At 51.6% G+C, this 19,895-nt stretch overlaps 1 protein-coding gene across 1 annotated transcript; it reads left to right on the top strand.

Moving 5' to 3' along the window:
* Positions 1–973: 973 nt before the first annotated feature.
* On the top strand, positions 974–16,329 carry LOC122373543 (protein limb expression 1 homolog). Its single transcript, XM_043351734.1, has 6 exons — positions 974–1,347; positions 4,350–4,513; positions 12,668–12,808; positions 13,168–13,311; positions 14,614–14,727; positions 15,125–16,329. The coding sequence occupies exons 1-6, from the start codon at positions 1,266–1,268 to the stop codon at positions 15,275–15,277; spliced, it is 798 nt and encodes a 265-aa protein (XP_043207669.1). The 5' UTR covers positions 974–1,265; the 3' UTR covers positions 15,278–16,329.
* The last annotated feature ends 3,566 nt before the right edge of the window (positions 16,330–19,895 follow it).

Raw genomic sequence — 19,895 nt, 5'->3', positions numbered from 1 at the left:
ATGGAGCATTCTTTCATTTCCTGTTATTTGTGCCGTCCCTGGGATAATTCTCACCGGACGGACGCCGGCTCGGCAGGGGTTCCTCTAATGGTCGGCGTCTCCGGCCGTCCTCCGCCCCATGGTCCGACTCCGGCCCTGGTCCCGGTCCCCGGTCCGGCTAAATAAGACCTCCGGACCGCCGGAGAGACCGCGCCGAGCCTGCGTCTCAGCGCAGTTGGACCACACAGGCTCTAATCTGTCCACTTATCAGCTCCAACAAAGGGGTGTCGGGCGGGGCCGGGTCAGTGGAGGCCGGTCCTCAGGCGCACGGTTTCGATTTATGACCCAACTGTCCTCGAAAGGAGAGGGAGAGAAAGAGATAGAGAGGACCGAAAGAGGGAGAGAGGAGAGGCACGAGACGAGACGAGACAGAGCCAGACGAGATCATCCGAGACCAGACCAGAACAGACCAGACCATTTCATATTCGAAGCGGTTGCCACTAACTTTCAAAATAAATATCATAAAGGAACGGTTTATTATCAGATATCGCCTATTAGAAAACACTAAACGGGCTAGTGATCAAATACCTTTCTTGACAAAATATACCTTGTTGCGTGGGTATTGAGTAAGATATCCGATTCAGCATGTCATACAGGTTGTAACCCTCTTAGATGTTTGGCTCCAACTGGCCATTTTTCATTAACAGGTGTTTCTGTCCCACGATTCGTGTTGAACACGGCGTTTGCATGCTGTCTAGGCTAATTCCGCCGACTAGCAGAGGCGGCTTGTAGCGACATATATTTTTAAAGGTCCGCTGACGCGCAGCCAGTTTTTGTTTCTCCGCTCCGGGTCTGGCGAGTTAAACGGCGTCCCCTGTCAGAGTTATCGGACTGCCCGGTCGGCTTTGGTCGGGACTTATCTTGGCGGAGGAGCGCGGTGTCAGTGAGGGTCTAATTCACCACAAGGTCACCTCAAAGGAACACAATTATAGTGCTGTCAGTATCAGCCAAACAGCTGCACAATACGAACTGCAATAATTCGCCGTGAGACCTTTCACGGGCCGCCAAATTGTATCAGTCCGCCGTGCGGTCCGTCCGTCTGTGTGTGTGTCTGTGTGCCGGAACGGGCGGGCCGGAGCGGCGGGCCGGCCGGACAGGGGTGGCGGACGCCGAACGGCCGGCCGCCAGTCTCGAGCCGCCGCCGCCAGTGTCCGCCCGCTGTCCGGTGTCCGCAGACGCGCTGTCCGCCGGGAGCTGGCACGGTGTGCTGTGTCCGCAACACCGTCATGCTCAGCTCCATGGCGTTTGACGAGCCGTGGCGCGTGTATTCGTCACCGTACGACCACCTGCGGCCCTCACAGGACAAAGGTAGGTCGGAGTCCCGGCGGCGTAGGACAAAGGTAAGTGGGAGTGGAGCTCTGACCGGTAGCGAGAACAAAGGCAGGTCAGGGCTGCCTCTGCCTCACAACAAAGGCTGCCTCTGCCTCCCCGGAGACGGAGGCAGAGGCAGGTGGAGCACGGGTACACGGACGAGACGCCGCGTTGAACTATGATTTTTTAGAAAAGGATAGGTAGCAATGCTCGAGACCCAGCGGTAGAGGTGAATTATGGAGGCTGCTTGCTTGTTCCTGACTCATCTCGAAAGGGATGCTCATTACCTATGGATTGAGCGTCACATAGAAGGGGAATAGGATCAACTGGCGGCTGTATCAGTTGTTCTGGGAGCCATGCGTGAGTCAGCAGACGACTTTGGTCCGATAAAGGAATGGATGAATGGATTGCCGAAGTGGCACTGGTGCTATCTACATGTGCCTTATTGCAGTCACCATACAGTCGCACCCTACCCTACACGTAAAACGCGTGGCATCTTATTGTCATGATTGCTGTAAATGTTTGCTGGGATCTGGCTTGCGCAAAAATGGCGATGGCATCGGTCTCTCTCTCTCTCTCTCTCTCTCTCTCTCTCTCTCTCTCTCTCTCTCTCTCTCTCTCTCTCTCTCTCTCTCTCTCTCTCTCTCTCTCTCTCTCTCTCTCTCCCTCTCTCTCTCTCTCCCTCTTCCTCTCTCGCTCTCTCTAGCTCTCTCTCTCCCTCTCTCTCTCTCCCTCTCTCCCCATATCTATTTCCTTTCCCCTGTGTAATAAACCATAAATGTAGTGAACGGCTGGCCATTAGGTCGCCGTTTCCCGACTGGCAGCTGTCAGCATTTCATTGGAATGCCCAGTAGCGTTTTTCCTGTGTCTGAATACGACTATCACTGGGTATATCGCCGTGCGCAAGGAAACTGCTAACTACTTACCTAGGTTTTTTTTTTGTCGTGATGCAGAACGCATAGAGCTTGTTCGTGTACTGCTTATGGAAACTCCGCTGTAAATTGCTTGGTATTTTCTGAATTCCTTTCGAATTGAGACACGTGTCAGTGAATGTGGCTATGACGTCCAGCTTTGTGGTTAAGATTTTGTGCATGAAAAATAAGCAAGTGTTATTCAAAACCACATCCTGATCAGTAAAGGAAAATTGGTAGAAAATATAGCATTCATATGAATATGCCTAATGCTTAGGACATTGTCATGCTGACTTCGCGAGAGAAAAAATGATATTGCGATTTTTCCATCTAGGCAGACATCTATACATGAATCACTTGATGCCATGTCTATGATTACCGAGTTCTTCTTCGAGTACAAGTTTTCCCTTCTTCTTTGTTAGAGTGCAGTGCTTGCTAAGCCGCTGCTCTGCTGCTGCTAATCGCCTGGTAAAATGTTAAAAAGTTAACCTCAATAAAGGAAAAGGACCTCAAAATCTAATATTATTTCTTTCAAGCACGAAATATTTACGATAATGTGGGTATCAGACCGACTCAGCGGAGACTGCGATGCTGCATGTAGCACTAACACTAGCCAGCGGGAGACTGCAACGGAGAATGCGCCTCTAGCACTAAACTGTGAACTCCGCCACGCAGGTGATTACAGCGGCGACTCGGGAGATAATTGCGGCAGTGACATGATCCGATGCTTGCTGTCTCGCTTGAACTTATGTGTTCATAGTAGTGTGAGATGGGTGAAATGATAAATTAGGTACGAGCGACATAAAGAGTGCCACGGGAAAGAGGGACAGTGGTGCGCTCCGACGACGATTTGCATTGTCACATATTCAGAAACAAATAATTCAACACCAGTAAAATGTATAGGAATCGGTAGCTTTCGGGGGCCGCTGCCTCCTTCATCAGGCTGCTTTTTAAATCCTTAGAACACAAGACAATACGTTTTAAACATGTCTACCATAAAGTAAACCGCCAAACAATTCCACACTTAGAATAATTGTGCCACATACCACATTGGTACGCCTTCCTCTGTTTTTCTTCCGCTATGTTTTTAGGCATGTTTGCTGCTATTGTCTGTCGATTCCCTGTGATTTTATCGGACTCATTCCTGTATTTTGCTCGATCTAGAGACCGCTCTCCGGGTTCTCTGAGGATCGTTGCAGGTTATCAGACAAAAAACATATAATCGATACAGCTCGGCCACAACAGTGTCCATCTCGTAGATTATATAGTCATGACGACTGGTGTGTGAGGTCACTCAGTTATTTATTACGCTGTGGTCGGCAGCATTGCTGTACTGTAATTAACATTCGTAGAGCTACGTGCACATGTTCGTGCACACTGCGCTGCACACGGTACAGTTAGCTCTTGCTCAAACGGTCGGGTCTCGAGGTCGTCCCAACTGACGATGCTGAGACGATCGATGTGTGCGGGATCCGCAACTTCTCATGACTGATGTTGAGACATTCAACAGTCGATGTATTGGTGTACAAAAGTCGTCTCGCAGAAGGTCAATGCGCGGGGTCGGACAGCCTCCGCCGCCGTCTCCGCGCAGGCTACATAATTTATGATTATTGGCGGCGGCGGCGGCGGCGGCGGCGTGGTGCCTGCGGGCGGCGGCGGCGGCGGTGGCCGCAGCCCGGCGCTACTACAGACACTGTGCTCACAGAGGCGGTCAGACGGGCTACTGAAACTGCCGACCAACGTCTAACGAGACGTGCGAACGAGCAGCCATCATTGCGATTGTTTATTGGGCCTTAGACACTTCGACTGCATGACCGTTTGGTGATCGCAGGTCTATCGTTAATCAATAATGTGCAGCAAGAGATAAATTAAGCAGGCTTGCCGATTACAGGACAATCAAACACTCATTAGTAGGTTGCAATCAAAATAGTTACACCGAGCGCTTCTAGGCCTCCTTTTTCGTATAGTTTTCTTTTACATTCAAACGCTTTTATATAAATGCCGTCTTTGTGAAGCGTGCCCATGTCCTTCAGCCCTTTCTGCTCCGTTGATGTCTGATTTCTGACGCAATGTCTGCTCGCTCCCCAGTGAATGTGGTGGAGGCGCTGCAGGAGTTCTGGCAGCTGAAGCAGGCGCGGGGGGCGCAGCTGAAGAACGGCGCCCTGGTCATCTACGAGTCGGTGCCGGCCTCGTGTCCTCCCTACGTCTGCTACGTCACCTTACCGGGGGGCAGCTGCTTCGGCAGCTTCCAGGTCAGTGCGGGTCCTCTGTGGTAGGCTCCAGGTCAGTCCGGGTCTGCTTCGGCAGCTTCCAGGTCACTTCAGGTCTGCTTCGGCAGCTTCCAGATCAGTGCAGGTCTGCCTCTTCGGTAGGCTCCAGGCCAATCGACAGGTCTGCTTCAGTAGGCTCCAGGTCACTTCAGGTCTGCTTCGGCAGCTTCCAGGTCAGTCTAGGTTTGCTCTGACAGTTTCCAGGTCAGTTCAGGTCTGCTTCGGCAGTTTTCAAGTCAGTACAGTTCTGCTTCGGCAGTTTTCAAATCAGTTTAGATCTGCCTCGACAGGCTCCAGGTCAGTTCAGGTCTGCTTCGGCATCTTCCAGGTCAGTCCAGACAGGACGGTGTGGGTCGTTTTAGTATCCTCTCCTAACAAAACGGCATTTAAAAATAAGCATTAAAAAGGTATGTGAACGGTCCACCCCTCTTTTCATGGCGTTCATGGCCTTATTTTCAGGGTCACGTGATGTTTTGGTGGGCGGCGCCGTTTTTAAATGGCTGTTTATCGATAATGGGGGTCGGCCGATGCGGGCCGACCGACCGACTGGGTCGGGATCGATTTCACGGAGGGAGCGAGGTTCGAGACACGCTCACGGATCGGGGGATGCCGCAGATTCCAGCCTCAGGCGCTGAGCGCCGCCCGGCGCCATCAGCTGATAGTAGGAGGGGGGGGGGGGGGGGTGCTAACAAACGCCGACCAGAGGGTCAAGGTGGGGTGGACAATAGCAGAAGGGAGGCGAGGAGGTGGGCTGGTGACTGATCAGGAGATTCGCCTCGTTTTCAAACAACTAAACCTTGACGAAGTCTCAGGCATAACTAGTTCGTGCATGATCAGTTCAGGTGAATCCTGCATAAGTCAGGGAACGTCTATGCTGTTTCCACGCCAGAGCACGTTTGTATGTGTGAATGCACATCACCTAGATCGTATCAGCTGCGGTGCAAACCACATACAAATCCAACTGCCTGCTGTTGGAATAGTGCATCCGTACTGCAAGGCTAGGGCTAATGCAGCCCTCCTTTCCCCTCGGGCAGGTGACATTTCTATGCACCGGGATGACCTTGCAACCAGCGTCCAAAGCCGATGACTGGCAAGATATGATCTTATTTCTGAAGACCACAGTCTCATGAAAAGTCCTCGCCTCGTGTGCTAACACTCCGTGCATTGGCCAGAAAGAAAAACCCAGCATTATAAGCTGAAATTAGTCACAACCACAAATGACTCAGTCACTTATAGCTCAAAAGCCGCCGATACTCAAAGATCCCGCCTCTGCTCTGGCTCGATAATGATAAACCAGTATAACGCCTTTTGGGGCGACTAACGGAGCGAGCGAGAGGGTGAGCCTTGCACGTGCGAAATTTCGACGAGGTACCTCCAGCTGACTTGTGCACGACACCCTACTAACCGGTCTCTAGCGATGTGCCAAATTTGAGCACAATCGGCCCAGCCGTTCTCGAGATCTGGAAGCGGCACCCTGCACGTGCGCACGTGCAAAATGGGTCCCAACTTAGTTTTGCACGGCACCCTACTAACCGGTCCCTAACTGTGTACCAAATTTGAGCGCAATCGGTCGAGCCGTTCTCGAGATCTGGAAACGACCCCTGCACGTGCGCACGTGCAGCAGCACCCCAACTCTGGCACATGTATATGCAGTGCCTAGTGGGTGCCTACCTACATGCCAACTTTCAGCGCAATCGGCCAAGCAGTTACCGAGATATTGCAACAATTACAAAATTGACACCTCTTCGTTTTGCACGTGGCACGTGCATAAGGGGTCACCCACATGTATCGGGAATAGTCCAATACTTGGTAGAAGGAATGAAGCTACCCTACAAAAATTACCGCGTGTAAATCGGTCAAGTGGTTGCTGAGATATAAGCCTCGCAAAAGCGTGACCACGGCCGGCCGGCCGCTCATACTCAGAAATTTCCGTTAATCTAAGGAAAGACTACGCTCGCTTCGCTCGCTCCGTAATCAGAGATCTGACTCAGCAAGTTAGCTCTACACCATATATCCCAGCCCGCACGAGTGTTCCCCTGCACGTGTGCGTGTGGCGGCAGCGTGCTGCGGGCGGTGTTTTTACGCGAGCCGGACCGTTACACTCTCCAGTCCCCACTCTACCGCCGCACACGTCGTACGATCGGCCGATCATCGTGGCTCTGTCAGCTCGATCGCAAAAACACACCTACCCGCTACCGCCAGGTCAGCTACGCGAACGGGATATCAGCTGCCTGACCTGCTGAAACTCGCTTATAGACGAGCCCAGACGAGAGCAGTGAGTCCTGCGAACGAGGCCGCATTCTAAGGATCCATCGCAGCGCGAATTGCATCGCTGTGAGCTGCTCGGAAAACCTGCACCGGAGTGGCAGCCGAGAGGAGAACTCTCAGTAGTTAAGGTGCCCTGACACTTGTACGACTTTTGGTCACGATTTTGTCGTGGCAAGCCGTGCCATTTTCGTGCACGAATTGGGATGGCTCCCGCACTGTTCACGACTAGTGCACGACCAGTTCACGACGATTTGACGAATAATTCACGAATGCGTGCCCATCAGTGTCCACATTGACACGGACTGGTACACTCGTGTACAGGTTGATGGTCCTCTACTCTTTATCCACCGGGTTCCTATGGCTCAGCATTGGCAGCAGCCGCCTGGTACCGGTAGGCTGTGCCGCATGACCCGAAAGTTATGCGGCACAGTCTACCCACGCCGTTTGACATCGGCTCGGGTCGCCGGGTGGAGCGCTTTGTAGACCAGCTGTTGCGTCAGACCAGCGGGGGGGAGGGGCTCGTCTCAGTGGTTGGCGTGGGCTGGCGAGTGGTGTGGGGCGTGTTGGTGGACCATGGGGGCTGGTCGGGTGTGTGTGGTCACTTCCTGGACCTGCATTGCACATTTTGCGTCGCTTAACAATTGCATTCCTGTTTTTGATAAGCACAATGCACGAAAGACCCAGCGAATAAAATTTACTTTACTTGTGCATTGTGCAAAACGTGATTTGGCATGACGGTATCGAGGCAACCATAGGTCTTGTGCCTAGCATGATATTTAGGCAATACGCTTATGAAAACGGTAGATGGATACCTACTGGATGTCAATTCGTATGCCAAATGTCGGCACGTATTAAATGAATGAATGAATGAATCAATCAATCAATCAAACAATCAATCGACATGTATAAAACCGTAACCACTAATAGCAATCAAACCATCCTAACTCGGAAAAGCAGCCGGAGCCCTGATGAGGCTCGAACCGGGACTCAACGCTGTAAATTTTGCCTATGATTCATCATCATTCCACCAAGCTAGAGTGACCGGCACCCGAACCCACAAAAACATTAATTGACTTTGCCGCCGACCTCCCGGCCCCGCCGCCCGCCCGGCCAGACTTTGCCCCGGCCATAGTCACCATCCGGTGTAGCTCAGCGTATGAGTGCTCGACTGTCAAGCTGACCGGTAGTGAGGGACCCGGTTCGAAACGCTTCGGATGCTGGATGTTTATTTCTCGTTGGGAGGTTTTGCGTTTAGTCCACTTTTCAGAAAGATCATTTGGTGACTGACCTGTTTTCTTTTCTTTTTTTTTTGCTGCGCTGCAATTCATGAGGAGACCGTATGCACCCTTACCTGTCCTTCCGCACCCCACTTGAGAGATGGGTGGTTGCCCCCCCCCCCATGGGTTTTGTGAATATATCTAAAACGAATTTTTGGAGGGGGGATACGATCGGTTCTATGCGACAAGTGACCACAAACGCCCAGCCCCAGGTCCGCTCACTCCTTACCCATATCACCCCCTCCCCACAACACACTCCAGCCCGCCTCATCCACTGAGCCGAGCCATAACGAGCCTCAGCGCCCCGGGGCGCGACCTGTCAGCGAACACGGCGCCAGCCGTGGCGGCGCCAGCTCGCGCCGCCTCGATGTCCCCGACGCCTGGACGCGCCCCTGCCCCCGCGGCGCACGCAACCGCCGGCCCGCGTCCCCGCCGGTTCGCTGACAGGTCGCGCCCCGGGGCGCTGAGGCTCGTTATGGCTCGGCTCAGTGGATGAGGCGGGCTGGAGTGTGTTGTGGGGAGGGGGTGATGTGGGGAGGGAGTGAGCGGACCTGGGGCTGGGTGTGTGTGGTCACTTGTCGCATAGAACCGATCGTAATCCACCCTCCAAAAATTCGTTTTAGATATATTCACAAAACCCATGGAAGGGGGGGGGGCAACCACCCATCTCCAAAGTGGGATGCGGAAGGACAGGTAAGGGTGCATACGGTCTCCTCATGAATTGCAGCGCAGCAAAAAAAAAAAAAAAAAGAAAACAGGTCAGTCACCAAATGATCTTTCTGAAAAGTGGACTAAACGCAAAGCCTCCCAACGAGAAATAAACATCCAGCATCCGAAGCGTTTCGAACCGGGCCCCTCACTACCGGTCAGCTTGACAGTCGAGCACTCCTACGCTGAGCTACACCGGATGGTGGCTATGGCCGGGGCAAAGTCTGGCCGGGCGGGCGGCGGGGCCGGGAGGTCGGCGGCAAAGTCAATTAATGTTTTTGTGGGTTCGGGTGCCGGTTACTCTAGCTTGGTGGAATGATGATGGATCATAGGCAACATTTACAGCGTGGAGTCCCGGTTCGAGCCTCATCAGGGCTCCGGCTGCTTTTCCGAGTTAGGATGGTTTGATTGCTATTAGTGGTTACGGTTTTATACATGTCGATTGATTGTTTGATTGATTGATTGATTCATTCATTCATTTAATACGTGCCGACATTTAGCATACGAATTGACATCCAGTATCCATCTACCGTTTTCATAAACGTATTGCCTAAATATCATGCATAGGCGCAAGACCTATGGTTGCCTCGATACCGTGCCAAATCACGTTTTGCACAATGCACAAGTAAAGTAAATTATATTCGCTGGGTCTTTCGTGCATTGTGCTTATCAAAAACAGGAATGCAATTGTTAAGCGACGCAAAATGTGCAATGCAGGTCCAGGAAGTGACCACACACACCCGACCAGCCCCCATGGTCCACCAACACGCGCCCCACACCACACGCCAGCCCACGCCAACCACTGAGATGAGCCCCTCCCCCCCCCCCGCGCCATGGTCTGACGCAACAACTGGTCTACAAAGCGCTCCACCCGGCGACCCGAGCCGATGTCAAACGGCGTGGGTAGACTGTGCCGCATAACTTTCGGGTCATGCGGCACAGCCTACCGGTACCAGGCGGCTGCTGCCAATGCTGAGCCATAGGAACCCGGTGGACACGGGTGGAGAATTGTGCTGGACTGGGGGTGCTCGAGCTCTCCCAATTCCACGCCGGCTTGGCTTGGGAGCCGCGGCCGGGCGGCGCGGGTCAAGGTCACCGCTAGGCGGCGGCGGATTGGGTGCGCCCGAGCACCCCCAGCTGGTCACAATTCTCCACCTATGCCGGTGGATAAAGAGTAGAGGACCATCAACCTGTACACGACTGTACGACGAGTTCACGCATACTTTCCGCATAGTTTGCGCATAGTTTACGCACTTCCCGCATTGGCACGACAAGATTGCGCAATTTGTGCCGACTTGGGCATGCCATATAAGAATGGGACGTCCCAGAACTGGGAGCGGAACGGAGAACAGAACGGAGAACCTCCCAGAACGGAGCTTACAACCCTTGTCCTGGCCTGACCCATCGTGACCTCCAGTGACGCAAATGTCCTGACCGTACCTAATGTGACCAGTTTGACCTGGACTGACCTATCGTGACTATGGCTGGCCTCTGTGACCTGGCGTGACCCATCGTGACCTCATGGTGACCTAACCTGACACCATGTGACCTAATTTGACCTCTGTGACCTAATATGAGCCCGTGTGACCTAGTTTGACCTCTTTGACCTGGAATGACCCGCTAAACACATTTTCGGTCATAACTTCCCATCTAGGCGTCCAATCGACTCGGGAAAAAACACCAAACAATCCTAAATTTCGCGCTGCGAAGCAAGCCGCGATCCACACATTGGCACGGGCTGGTACGACGAGTTCACGAATGCTTTTCGCATAGTTTGCGCATAGTTTACGCACTTCCCGCACCGTCCCGACGAGTTCACGACGAGCTCACGAACAGTTTGCGCATAGTTCACGATCCGATCACGAAATTGTGTCGTGACCAAAACTTTGAACATTTCAAAGTTCTCGCCCCGACATGGCACGAAGTCACGACGAGCTAACGAACACTTCACGTTAGTTTACGACTAGTATGCGCACGGGCACGATTCGATTCGTGCCAATGCGTGCCACCAAATCGTGCAAGTGTCAGGGCCCCTTTACATACCTGCCTCGGGGGAGTCTGTGGTCGATCCGATGGCTATAACTGGCCGGGCGGACCGCAGAGCGCCGCCTGAGCACCTCGCCCGACCCGGGAACCGGTGGAGAGAAGTCGGTCAGACCACTGTCGATGGCGGACCGCGACCGCGCGGCGGACGGCGGACGGTGGAACGGTGGATGGAGGGCGGTGGACGGTGGACGGTGGACTGTTGACGGTTGACGGCTGACGGTTGACGGTGGACGGACGGCGTAACGGAAGCAGGAGCGACTGGGCTGGATGCAGCGATAGAATAAGTCCCATTCGGTGCCGATCTACTGTGCACGGCACCGACTGCGGGTAGTAAAGTGATCTTGCCGACTTGAATAAGACAGAAGGGTCGGTGTTGATGATTTCACGCTGTAGGATGGGATACAGGGTGGAAACCAGCCGTGCGACCCAGCATAGCTCATCATCCCTCCATCCTTAGTATCAGCCCCAGCTCCTCCTGCAGCTCTTGCATCCCTCCGCCTCAATCACCTCTGTACCGTGTCTGGCAGCAGTAAATCTCCTCCCTGAACAGACAGTGGCGTCTGTGGCGGCGGAGCTGACTGCGACGCTGGCCGCCGGGCCGGCCGGCCGCGCCGCCGCCGGCAGCGGCCGGGCAGGCTCCACCGAACCGCGCCGGCCTCGGGCGGCCTTTGGCACGGTGCCAGACAGCACCGGCCGCCTCTGCTGGTCTCTGGGCTGCAGGAGCACGGGGCGCCGGCCGACCGGCCGATTACGACCCGTCTGGGTCCCGGCCGGAGCGGCGTCTTCTGCTCCGGAGATACGGAGGGTGGTGGGGGCTGTCGCACGCCGCATGGACCGGGCTGAGAGAGAGAGAGAGTATGTAGGGGAAGGGGAGAGGATGAGAGAGAGAGAGAGAGAGAGAGAGAGAGAGAGAGAGAGAGAGAGAGAGAGAGAGAGAGAGAGAGAGAGAGAGAGAGAGAGAGAGAGAGAGAGAGAGAGAGAGAGAGAGAGAGAGGATGAGGATGGAGAGAGAGGGTATGGAGAAGGAAAAAAGGAGGATGGAGAGTAAGACGGAAAGGTGCGACTGGAAAGGATTAAGAAGATAAAGGAAGAGAGAGGGAAGTTCCGAGGGCAAAAGTTCGTTAGTGTAAGGAGGGCGCGTACTGCGTTGGGAGGGAGAGGGATAATGTCAGGCAGAGATGGGAGGGAGAGGAACAGACGGTAATGCTGCATCTGCACCCCCGGCAGTCCTGTCCTCCCATAGATCATGTTGCAGTGCAAGCTTTGCCGGACAGTCGCGAGTGTGCAGCATGCAAACGGCCTCTGATGCATGTTTAACGGTCGATGCGATACGGTGGGGAGCCGGCGCCGGAAATCGCCGCACCCTTGTTCATGCATACTGAGGAGTAAATCGGATAGCTCTAATCGGGTAGAGGAAAATTCATTTCCGACACGTGTTATGCATTCGTGTCTACATATGTAAGCCTGATAAATGTCGAAGCGCGGCAAATATCCAGCAATCTTTGTCACGTAGTCGAGCATTGCATTTCACACACACTCTTGCTCACATATTTGGGCTGACCGTTGACTGTTGAATATTAAATGTTTTTTATGATCAGACGTTGACCGTTGGCCGCCGGAAGCTCGACTTCTTCACCGCTTACTTTTGACTGTCGACTCTTGACCTTTTAATATTTTCCATTTCTGTCTTTGACACTCACCTGTAACCATTTCCCTTTTACCGTGTTTTCTGTCACCATTCATTTCACTATATGCCGTGGGATGTGATAGTTACTCTATGACCGTTCGCCTGTGACCTCTGACCGTTTATTGACCGTCTTTTGTCCCTCACCTACAGAACTGCCCGACCAAGGCGGAGGCTCGGCGGAGCAGCGCCAAAATAGCGCTGATGAACTCTGTTTTCAACGACCACCCGTCCCGCTGCATCTCGGACGAGTTTATCGAGCGAGCCATCGGTGACGCCAGGACCACCTTCAATGTGAGTGGCGGCGACAGCGGGGCCTGGCTGGCATAAAACACAATTGTTATGGTTATGTGTTGGAGATAGAGCATTATAAATTAGGTAACACCCTGCTTCTGGACTGTTTGTGGTTTTTGTTGGTCATTGTAACTGAGTCGTTGAAATATACAATCGTTCTACTTATTTGCGCTATTTTATGAGGATTAGGTAGACAGCGATGTTCCATGCCAGTTATATATGATCCGAATGCCGTTCATTTCATGCCGTTCATAGTTTGTAATGCTGTTTCAAGCGCTACCTTTATGGTGCCGTATCGTCCATTGTGTAAATTCAGTCACCATCGAGCACATCTCAGTAACGATTCCTCTTCGCTTCAGGGCAGCCAAGACGTGGCCGATAATCCCAACACGGGCATCGGCGCGTTCCGCTTCATGCTGGAGGCAAACAAGGGCAAGACGATGCTGGAGTTCCAGGAGCTGATGACCGTCTTCCAGCTGCTACACTGGAACGGGTCACTGAAGGTAATTGCCATCAAAAGTAAACATCAGCTGGCATTTTGTTCAATGCAATGCATTTTTTACGGTACAAAATTTCATTTAATCTTTTTAGAAATATTATGTTCGGACTTTGGTGGGTATATGCATAGTTCAACGAAATAAAACTTGATAACGTTTCTTAACCCTCGCCCATGTAGGGGGGGGGGGGACGGGGGGGTTGGTGCAACCCCCCTGAGGTTTTTCGGAAATAGTGCAAAAACGGCGGCGCGCAGCGCCGCCAAATTTTGGGTACTTTATGGGGCGAACCTTGTGCATCTTTTGATAAAAAAAATTGACCGGGTCATGTCAGGTCACGGAGTTATGACGTCACAAAAGGAACAGCCTCCGGCCGGATTTTCACAAACTGAGTGCCAACGCCCGAGGTTTCCTGCCGGTGGTACGGACATCGGTTGATGTATCGTGATGAAATTTCCCATGCATGTTGGGGGCAAGTATTGGCTATCATATGGTATAAGAAACTTGACCGGGTCAGGTCAGGTCATGGAGCTATGACGTCACAAGAGGAACAGCGTCCGGTACTATTTTTGAAAAGCGCCCGAACCACTATTTTGCTAATTCTTGTCACCTCAATGAGAATATGCAGCAATATTAGCTTCTATAGGGAGCAAATGGACCTCCCAAATCCAAAAATACAATCAGATTTCAAAAATTTAATTTTAGATTTTTCGAATTTCTGCCGCCGACTGTGACCTTGCCGACTTCCGGCGCTCCCAACGCGCCATTTTTAGAGCTAGGGAAACGAAATACATACCAAACGATAGAGAATTGATCAAGGAACACGATAGTGAAGGTTTCAAGTCGATATCTTCCACCGTTTTTGCCGCAATCGCCGCGGAAAGTTGAAAAAAGTCTATTTTTCCGAAAATTTGACCTTTGACCGGTCAAAAGTAGGTCAAATGTTGACCTAGGACCAAAAAATATACCACCAATCGCGAGATCTCGGCGAGAGCAATCCGTTGGTTTTTTCCGCTAAGCTCTACGACGCTCCGTTTTTAAACGCCAAGGGGGGTCGCACCAACCCCCCCCCCCTGCATCGGCGAAGGTGGCAGATCGCCGTTTACGGGCGAGGCCGCGAGGGTTAATAGGATTAAAACTTTATCGTTTTTTTGTGCTCTTCATATAACCTCATATGACTCCGTACTTCTAAGTCGTAACTCTGGACAGCTGTTGGACTCTAAGCAGCTAGAGATGTGACTGGCGACTGAGCATGACTCCATGTGACTGTATGTAACTGGATATCGTATAACCGTACCACCCTCTCGGCAGGCGATGCGCGAGCGGCAGTGCTCCCGACAGGAGGTGGTCGCTCACTACTCGCACCGTACTCTGGACGATGACATGAGGTCGCAGATGGCGCTCGACTGGATCGCGAGGGAACAGGTGTGTTACAGTGGACGGTATGGGTGCATGGTGGTGCCCTCTGGGCGGCAGGCTATGAGGAGCTCCGGAGTGGCTGCGACAGGAGATTTAAAGCTTCACGTTAAATCATTTTTATACCTTACATGACCTGGTCACTGGCTTATGGCTTATACGTTTACTAAGGTTTATTTTATTTTGCGGTCTGTTTTATTGTTTACCGTTCGTTCACCGTATAGTTATTTCACTTTATTTTGCCCAGAAATCGGCATATTATAAATACCTTTTGACATCGATTGCCTTGATAACAATCGACGTCATTTGTTATTTTTTGCTCGCTCCTGACCCTGACCTCCGGCTCGTCCTCTTGGCCCTGACCTTTGACCTGTAATCTCTGACTCATCCCTCGTCTCGCTCTCAGGAGATGCCGAACGTGCTGGCCCAGGAGCTGCGCGCCGCCGACGCCGAGCTGGAGCAGGCCCGGCGAGCCGGCAGAGAGCTGCGCTTCCCCAAGGAGAAGAAAGACATCCTGATGATGGCCTGTGCACAGCTCAGTGGCATCGACTCGGTGTAAAAACGGCGTCGATTCGGTGTAAAGACCAGCTGACTGGGTCGACTCGGTGTTAATAGCAGCTGTCCGGATCGATTTGGTGTCAGAACCTTGAAGCTACGATCCAGCGTACGACTCTGGATCTTCATCAGTGCAACCGTCTTCACTTGCTCCTCTCAGACAATAACGATTAGCGCTGCCCATGCGTGAGGTCGAGCAAGATCAGTGTTGAGGCTAGCTGAGTGATTTTAGCTGAGATTCGATGACTTGTGAGGGGAAATGGCAGGCGAGGACTGATCTCAGAGAGCGCCGTCCGGTCCTGGCTGAACTGTCTCCACGAGGACGGCGGACCGAGCCGGACCAGTGGAGGTGTGGGGTGTGACATCGACGTTCGGACCGATAGAGGAACACTGAAGCGTAGAGCCAGTGGCTAGCTCGGCAGCCTGCCTCGTGGACTGAAGGACCAGCTACTCACGAGTGTCCGTGATTGGTTAGCGTTGACGTTTCGCCACATGGTCATGTATGAATGCATGTAGTGATGCTCTAGCACGTGGCCGCTAACTTCGCCCTTAGCGAGTTGTGTCCGAGTTGCACGCACGTGCATTGATAATGCGTTCTTTCATGTGATATTGTATCGGTAAAAAAGTCACGGCTTTGCTGTCTTCTGAATGTGAGCTGCAAAGATGGCTTATACCAGGCACAAACGTAAGGTGAATATGAGTGTAAGTTTTGTTTGCATTTATCTGTGTGGCGACTTAGTAAAAATGGTGGCATAATAAGATACGCGTAGGTAGGTACTCCTCGCAGCTAAAACATTCACGTATCTCATAGCCCATTGACTAGCAGAATCGGTCCAAGTTGGTTGGAATTTGGATGAGTGCATTTTGTTCTGTAATCGGTTTTTAGTGGTGTTGCACCAGCCAACAGGCCCTTTTTACAGCTGATTTTTGCATTGCCATGTCGCCTTGTGACTGATGCCTGCTAGCCATCGTTATTGTGTTCGCTTTTGCTGCGCGGAGCCGCCTTGTTAATGCTTCAGCGATTTGTATATTAATACACAGTGAATTGATTGACCACGACTTGGCGTATGGCAGGCGGTGGCGATACGCTCCGACGCTCAAATCGGGCAATACAGCAGCGCCACCTGGTAGGGGACAGGCTAGTTCAGCATGCTGCCGCTAGGGGCTGTCTGCTGTCTACTAACCCTGCTTTCGGCATCCGGAAAATGAGAGATAATTATTCGAGATCTCTGGCGGTAATTTGGTATTGCAAGGACCACCGATGCAATTAATCACAATTTTATATTGCTTTTGCTTCACTAATGGCTCTTTCACTCGTTCTCATGTCCGTTTGTACACGGTGTCAAGTGTCAACTGTCAGCTTAAATCACCGGTGATGCCGGTGATGCCGGAAAATTACCCCTGAATATCCGGATGCCGAATGCACGCTAATCAGATAATCCGTAGCGCTACAAAGCGTCCAATCGAATAGCCCATTTTCCTGGTACCGAATGCAGGGCAAGAGGGACCCTTCAGTAGCGACATCTGCCTTCCTCACATGGCGTCATCTATCGAAGCTGACCACCTCGTCCTGAGCAGGGTTATTTACACCGTTTACCGCGTCCCATGTCCCAAAGGTGCGATAACCCGTGGCACAAAGCAAATGACGATTGATCAAGCGCCACTTATGCCACAAGGATTGGCTACGAGACACTCTGATACGTGTTCTAGAGAAGACGGTATGGTAGCAAAGTCACGTCCGGCGTGTGGTGCACGTTGACCGTCTTCTCGGTTCTCTCGTTACCCGCTGTTTCGTTCGGTGAAGCTCTCTCTCTCTCTCTCTCTCTCCTCTCGCTGTGCGCCGATTCCCTCTGCAGCTGCCCTGGTGACCGGAACTGGCTCCGGTACTCGATCCGTCCGACAGAGAAAGCTCAGCGAGATGCGGTGAGTGACAGTAGCTCAGCTGTTTCCCATGATTAGACGTATGTCAACAATCATGTAGTTTCATTTCAGCAACGAGACGTTTAACTCTGGTCAGGATAAGTGGCAGGTAGTTTGAGTCGCCATAGAAATTCTGATTGCTCTAGGATCGATAGTTGGTTACGGAATAGGCAAGTATTTCAGCTGTTTTTTTAACAATAGTGTTTTAGATATATGTAGGTACATACCTACTTCGAAGAATTCAGTTTTTTACGTTCAAACCACAATTAACTGAATAGACGCCGAGCGCCACCTACCTATTTTTGTGACATATCGAGAGTTAACACGCGCAGGTGGAAGGGGGGCGGATTTCGCCCACCCCTCCTGTTTTTCGCCAATAACTCGCGCCGCAAGGATAATATCAATGTGAAATTTGGGCTACCTGTCCAGAATTTAATTGCGGATCTTCTCGTGCAAGAAGTAAGAAAATCGGTTCACAACTTTTCTAGTAACAGCGGTGTAAAGTCAAACATCCCGCCGCCGCGGCGGCGCGGCGGCGCGGCGGCCGGCGCTAGCCGTTACGCGCCGCCTGAATTGTAGACTGTGCCGGGGCGGGACGGTTCCGTCTTTACATCGCGCTCCTTACCGCTGATTATATTAGATGCGCGTCAAATTCGGTGAGAAGACTGAGAAATGTACAGGCAATCATATGGTTAAAGAATTTTGAAAATCGGCCGGTAACAACTTGAGTTATGAGTGTGTAAACACAAAATTGTGATTGCCGCGTTTCCCGCGTCGGCCGATGCCGCTTCAGCCGGCGACATCTTACCCTTAGCAGGCTTCTAACTGCCATATTTATTGTTGGATTATCTAGAAATTCACCATACATACTCACAAATGTTTGTTCTTTCGTATAGTGAAAGATTAAAAAAATCGACCGGTAACTTTTTGAGTTATCGGCGTGTAAACGCAAAAAAGTCGCTAATATGGCAGATTTGACCACATTTGACCTCATTTGACCTTGAAGATACTGACCTAGGGCCATGAAATTCACACACAACAGAGTTCCCCATGGCCCCCACCTACCCTCCAAATTTCGTCTTTTTAGCTCCAGTGGGAGCTGAGATATTAGGGGGGGGCGACATCCGCCCCCCCCCTTCCACTGGGCGTAGTACCTACTCGCAACCCTTCCACTGCGCGTGTTAATGCTGCGATCTTGTAAAACATTTTCTTAAAAAAGGAAATGGAAATATACTAGGTACATGATTGTCAATTGTGCCCTCATCCAACTTATTCATTGAGCCTTTAGAGAACCATTAGCTGTACAGTAGGTCTATTAAAAAAAGTCCCCAGCACCAGTGGGCGCTGCCTTCGCTGAGCCGAACCCCCGTCTGCCCGTCCCATATCGCGCCGGGCTCAGGTCAGGTAGGGTCAGCGGGACCGCTTGGTCCGGCCCGCGGGCGGTGGACGGGCGGCCGGTAACGCTTTCCGCCAGCCAGCTGTAGAATCCAACAAAAAAGAAAACCGATCACGTTTCAGCCGCTCGCAGACAACTGGGCTGGTTGAAATTTGCCGAAATAATCGAGCTCAGAGACTGTGCTTTAGTGCACAGACTTGTGCACTGCACCGACACTCCACAAGCCCTGAGATCGCTTGTGTGTGCCCGAGCGGATGTGTCCGAGCGGACCACTCGTTCGGCCACCGACGGTGTCCTACACGCACCGCGATGCAGGATGGAGGTCACACACAAGACCGTGCCAGTTCGTGCTTTACGGACATGGAACCGTCTGCCCAACGAGCAGCGACAAAACATCAACCCGACCACTTTCCGAGCCAGCGTAAGAGCAGCATACGCGAGCCAGTCATAGATGCGCCACCTATCATCCGTTTTTTTTTTTGTCTGTGATTTTTAGCCAAGCTGTGCCATGTGCGTACTTTTATATAATTTTATACGTTTTATCACACTCGCGTGGGCATACCTATTTTTATCTCATGTTCTCTGAAATCTGCTTCAACGACTGTGTGATATACGTGTCCTTTATGTACTTTGACACTGTGGCGGTAAAAGCCAACATTGTTGGATCCCACTAAGACATGCAATAAATAAATAAATAAATAAATAAACGAGACGGCCACCGCTCAGCGCAGCGAAACCGGTGTTAACCCGCGCCCCACTGGGGGGGGGGGGGGCTATTTATAGCCACCCCTCCCGTTTTTCTGCAATAAGTTCCAAACCGCTTGACGTATCAACGCCAAACTTTCAGTACCTTCGGCTGCATCAATTTGACCTTGTGTCAAAATTTGAACTTCGTACCTACCATAGGTCGGCCGGAATGACGTCAGAGTGACGTCATGTTCGGCCGATTTCGACACAAAACATTGAACCACGGCAATCGCTCCCAAGAGCTCAGTTTTTAAGCTAGATCCAATTTCTTTGCATGAGAGGACTCAGAATAGACTGCGCTATCAAACTGCTATCTCGGATTTTCGAAATTTTGAAAATTTCGAAAATTTTATATAATAAAATTCAAAATTTATATTTTTACATTTTTTCAAAAAAAAATTGACTTTTCGAAAAAAAACAGAATATATGTGATAGAACGCATTATTATGACAACTCTAGCAAGTTTTAGCTAATATCTTCAAAATGGCCAAGTTATACGCATTATTGCAAAAAAATAACATTATTAATTTTTCAAATCAATTTTTCAGCACGAATTGAC

The sequence above is a fragment of the Amphibalanus amphitrite genome, unplaced genomic scaffold (assembly GCF_019059575.1).
Source record: "Amphibalanus amphitrite isolate SeventyFive unplaced genomic scaffold, NRLGWU_Aamphi_draft 001514F_arrow, whole genome shotgun sequence".
NCBI lineage: Eukaryota > Metazoa > Arthropoda > Thecostraca > Balanomorpha > Balanidae > Amphibalanus > Amphibalanus amphitrite.
The sequence above is the reverse complement of the archived record's forward strand: the minus strand, read 5'-3'. Positions and strand labels throughout refer to the sequence as shown.

Bases quoted from the DNA above. Each gene is read 5' to 3' on its own strand.
- LOC122373543 (XM_043351734.1), top strand. From the start codon at position 1,266: ATGCTCAGCTCCATGGCGTTTGACGAGCCGTGGCGCGTGTATTCGTCA. The intron at 1,348-4,349 runs GTAGGTCGGAGT...CTCGCTCCCCAG, and splicing joins GCGGCCCTCACAGGACAAAG to TGAATGTGGTGGAGGCGCTG. The intron at 12,809-13,167 runs GTGAGTGGCGGC...TCTTCGCTTCAG, and splicing joins ACGCCAGGACCACCTTCAAT to GGCAGCCAAGACGTGGCCGA.